The sequence below is a fragment of the Hyposmocoma kahamanoa genome, unplaced genomic scaffold (assembly GCF_003589595.1).
Source record: "Hyposmocoma kahamanoa isolate Upper Pololo Valley unplaced genomic scaffold, ASM358959v1 81, whole genome shotgun sequence".
Lineage (NCBI taxonomy): Eukaryota > Metazoa > Arthropoda > Insecta > Lepidoptera > Cosmopterigidae > Hyposmocoma > Hyposmocoma kahamanoa.
This window is the reverse complement of record NW_020654080.1, coordinates 10,460,606-10,465,227: the sequence shown is the minus strand read 5'-3', so window position 1 is coordinate 10,465,227 and position 4,622 is coordinate 10,460,606. Positions and strand designations below refer to the sequence as shown.

The 4,622-nt window shown below is 36.3% G+C and overlaps 1 protein-coding gene across 2 annotated transcripts in view; it reads right to left on the bottom strand.

Annotated features, from left to right (window-relative positions):
- The window catches only part of LOC113234181 (glycogen-binding subunit 76A), an 89,473-nt gene that overhangs the window by 63,902 nt on the left and 20,949 nt on the right, over nucleotides 1–4,622 (bottom strand). The window contains exon 1 of one of the 2 annotated variants that reach the window (XM_026469467.1): nucleotides 4,268–4,404. The exons of the other annotated variant lie outside the window; for it this stretch is intronic. Coding sequence (XP_026325252.1) covers nucleotides 4,268–4,279 — 12 coding nt within the window. The 5' untranslated portion in view covers nucleotides 4,280–4,404. Of the gene's footprint in view, nucleotides 1–4,267; nucleotides 4,405–4,622 lie in introns of those variants that run through there. 2 annotated transcript variants of the gene reach the window in all.

The window sequence follows — 4,622 nt, the reverse complement described above, 5'->3', positions numbered from 1 at the left end:
CAGAACATTCCGAGCTATTCAGAACATTCCGAGGTATCCAGAACATTCCGAGCTATTCAGAACATTCCGAGGTATTCAGAACATTCCGAGGTATTCAGAACATTCCGAGCTATTCAGAACATTCGAGCTATTCAGAACATTCCGAGCTATTCAGAACATTTCGAGCTATTCAGAACATTCCGAGCTATTCAGAACCTTCCGAGCTATTCAGAACATTCTGAGCTATTCAGAACATTCCGAGCTATTCAGAACATTACGAGCTAAACGTTCGATTCGGATTCGGATACGATATCGTTATTCAACTCCGTTTGCGGAGTTAGTCTGTGAAATAGATTATAAGAGGAATGAAAATTCTTCGATATACATTTTTAAGACTTTAAAGGACTAAAAATAAGAATGCATTAGTTTTGCATTAAAATAAATTAATAAAATTGAACAAAATCCAGACTTTATTTAAAAGAAAATTTATTTCCATATTACATTCTTGCTTTGTAAACAACAAGACGTTCGGTAACTTTCATTCGATAATTGTGTTCTGAATAACGTTTGTAGAATTTGCCGGTTGAGAAGTTCGAGTAATCCTACGGGTGTGACGTCATTTCGGTTCGGTTTCGAATACGACAGTTTGGCGTTCGATTCGGGTGTTATGAATAAAAATGAAAATAAATCGTACGATATACCGAATCGAACATCAAACTGTCGTATTCGAAACCAAACCGAAGTGACGTAACACCCGTACGATTACTCGTACACAAACGTTATTCAGAACACAGTTATCGAATGAAAGTTACCGAACGTCCTATTGTTTACAAAGCTAGAATGTAATATGGAAGTCTTTTATTATTTTAAATGAAATCTGGATTTTGTTCAATTTAATTAATTTATTTTAATGCGAGACTAATTAACGCATTCCTATACTTTAGGCCTTTAAAGTCTTAAAAATGTATACAAAGGGATTTCAGTTTTCTTATAATATCGTATCCGAATCGAAATCGAACGTTTTAACTCTAATGTTCTGAATAGCTCGGAAAGCGCCCTGCGATTCGAGAACGATGTCCAATTGAACGATTCGGTTAAGATATCGAAGAGTTCTGAATCGGGGTCCTGGTTGGAGATGAAGATGTGGTCGAGACAATGTAGAATGTGATATTTTGTTTAATAAAGGTTAAAAAGGTTTGCGAAATAAAGGTTAATAACTGTAACCATTCAATACTGTTGCAACAAGATAGGCGTGGAAGAATTATTTGCATGCGTACACGGCGTTGCATGGATAAATTACTCAGATACTCAAGAAAGTAAATAGGATAGTATGTTATTTATAAGGAATTAATTGATACTTTTAATAGACCATTTCGATCGGCATCAGGGAGGTACTGCCACTTTATCTATTTCTATTGCTTAGCAGTGCAGTGACAAGTCGTGCGACTGGTGATAAGTGACACGCCTGTCCATGACAGTTGCAGTGCCACTCAGAGCTTCAAATCGCAAAGATCTGACTCCCACTGCGCCCGTCACCGTGAGACAAGTTAACAAGTCCCATGTGCTCGTAATTTCACCAGCACCCTTACCTTACAAAACCGGAACACAGTAATGAGTAGGTAATGCTAACATTACTGCTTGTCGATAGAAATAGGTAAGATGGCAGTACTTCCCTGGACGAACTCTTTCACAAGGAGCTCTACTGCTACTATAACATTGAAGGGTAAGGGTGCTTGGACATGGGACTCATGAACTTATGTATCAGGGTAACGGGCGCAGTGACAGTGCCCCACGATTTAAATCGTTAGGTGCAGGCTTGCCGTCTGGTGGTACGACTTGTTAGTCACTTCACTTGGTATCATAAAAAAAATACGGAATATTGTTTTTTACCAATTGGTTGGTTCCATTTCCCGATAAGGCAAATAACTTTTTAATAATCTTTGAATGCAGTATTACTAACTTTTAAAAATAAAATAACGTCTCCACGAAGCAAAATATACTACTATCTACAATATTTAAACTACTTCTCCGTGTCCCATAACCTTGAGGTACCGTGTGTATTCAGGCCTGTATGTGTAATTGCAAGATATATGCACTATTGTTCTATAAAAATATTACAAAAATGTTTGTAGATAATCCCACGACCTCTATCTGTCAACGAACTAGTTTCAACGATTGAAATCTTCTTTATTACCTCTTTTAATAAACAATTAACGATATAAATCCAACTAATGAAACCTTAATTAAAAATTGTAATGCAAAACATTAATTTTAATTTGCACCAATTAAGTACGCGCCACTATTTTTTTTTTCTTTTTCAAGTGATAAATATAGATAGTGTCAGTTATTTTGTTTATTATAAGTGCGTATATGTGAGTATTATATATGAAAATAAACAAAAGAGATAAGATAGAGCAGTTTACTTCTAAGAAGATCAAGACTAGAATAGTAAATTATTTTAATTACGTAGTATCTTGAATTAACTGAACGCACTCCGAACGAACCTCTGAATAATTCAAAATAAAAAAGTGGCGGGTAAAATAAAAAAAGTAAAGTAAAAGTAAAATAATAAAATAAACAAGTCGTACGCCTGATGGTAAATAAGACGCCTGTCCATAACAGTTGCAGAGCTTTAAATCACAAAGATCTGTGGGGCACTGCCACTACGCCCGACACCCTGAGACATAAGCTGACAAGGCCCATGTGCCTGTGATTTCACCAGCTCCCTTACCCTTCGAAACCGGAACGCAGTAATGCTGACGCTACTGCTTGGCGGCGGTAGCAGTCATTGAGCTATAATAGCTCAATGGTAGCAGTTATCAAAAATTAGACAATTGTAAATGCACTGTACAATGACAAACTATATAAAACTATATACAGATTGATCGATTGCTACTCTGTACACCAAATGTAGTAAACGTCCAAAGCAATAACACTGAAATCACGTTAGTAGGATGAAAAATTCCACCACTACCTGTATCAGCACCGGTACAAGATAGGAGAACATGCGGACAGCGAAAGAAAAGGTTAAGTAATTAATAGATTCCTTTCCATTAATAGGTTACAGTAAAGCGTCAATTAATAGCTTAGTTCACAAGAAACAGAGGCGGATAGTCAACAACATATTGTATGCTGCGGTTCCTTTACAGCCTATTAATAAGTATAAAGCAAGCATCACTTATGTTGGCCATTTGTCAGAAACGATTTATAAAATTTTGAAATCAAATGATATAAATGTTGCTTTTAAGACAAATAACACTTTGCGCTCTAGACTTTGCAATGGCAAGGCAAGAGTGGAAGTGGTAAGAAGTCGGGAGTTTATAAGCTCACCTGTGACACATGTAACAGTGTAGGTATATATAGGTCAAACAGGGCGTAACTTTATAACTAAATATAAAGAGCATGTTTCTTCGTTTAGGCATAAGCACCCAGACAGGTCCAATTTGGCTAAACATTTGTTAGAAACAAATCATATTTTACCAAATTCCCGTTCTTATGAAATCTTACATTTTTGCGAAAAAGGACTACGTCTGTGTGTCTTAGAACAGATGGAAATAATTAGGTACACCAACAGGGGTTGTATAATTAATGAACAACTGAATTTTGCATCACCTTTATTACGGGTATTTTCGGGTTTCAACAATAGCAACACTGGGGGTAGCAGGGTATAAATACACCAACCGTTCTGAACGAGCTCAATCTTCGGCCGAGCGTCGAGCAGTCAACAGTCCCTGAGGATGTCTCGTGGAGAGGCAAAACACGTGTCGGGTATATTTTTGGTGACGGTTTATGACTATAGTTGTGCTTGTGTTATTAATTTTATGCAGAGGGATGGTGGGATAATTAACTGAATGAAAAAATATTCAACACAAACACGATTTAACCTTCACTGGGTTCGCGGAGTAGCAAATTAATTTACTTCCATTTTTATTAACAAAAGTTTAAGATACAATCGTAGACGACGAATGCTTTTTTAGTGTCGCTATGGTAAGGAGGAGTGGCAAAATAAAGGAGAAACCTATGTCCAGCTGTGGTAAACAGCCTAAAAAAGAATAAATTAGTGAAACTTTCGGAGACGTTTCAGGAGACGGTTTGGAAAGGTTCTTTTTTAAATTAGGGTTTAACATAACACCTTTTATTCATGCAAATTTTTTTTATCGTAATTTAAACGTTTATTGATTTATCTACCCGTTCAAACCACTTTTTCTACGCGAGAGTTTATGAAATAATTTTCCCTTGACCTTAAAATTGCAAAATTAAAATATTATATTGATACAAAAACGCTTACCCGCAAATCCATGTCATTTTAAACACTCACATACCACAATGAAATAACTATTAGCTTATTAAACGTACAACACAATTTATCAAATTATTAAATCAATAAAGTCCCAACGATTGTAGTTTGACAGGGACGCGTTACGCGGACTGATGCGCGAGAGTTCGAACTCAAGGAAACAAGGAAAGAATCCTCCCCACCCTTAACGATAGCATATGTCTATTGACGTACTTATTATATAGGCGCCAAGGAACAATATTTAATTTATAGCCACATTTGAACTTACGATTGAGGGCGAAGGAAGCACAGATAAAAATAAAGATAAATAGAAAGCAAGTTAAAGCGTGAAACACACAGAGAGCGG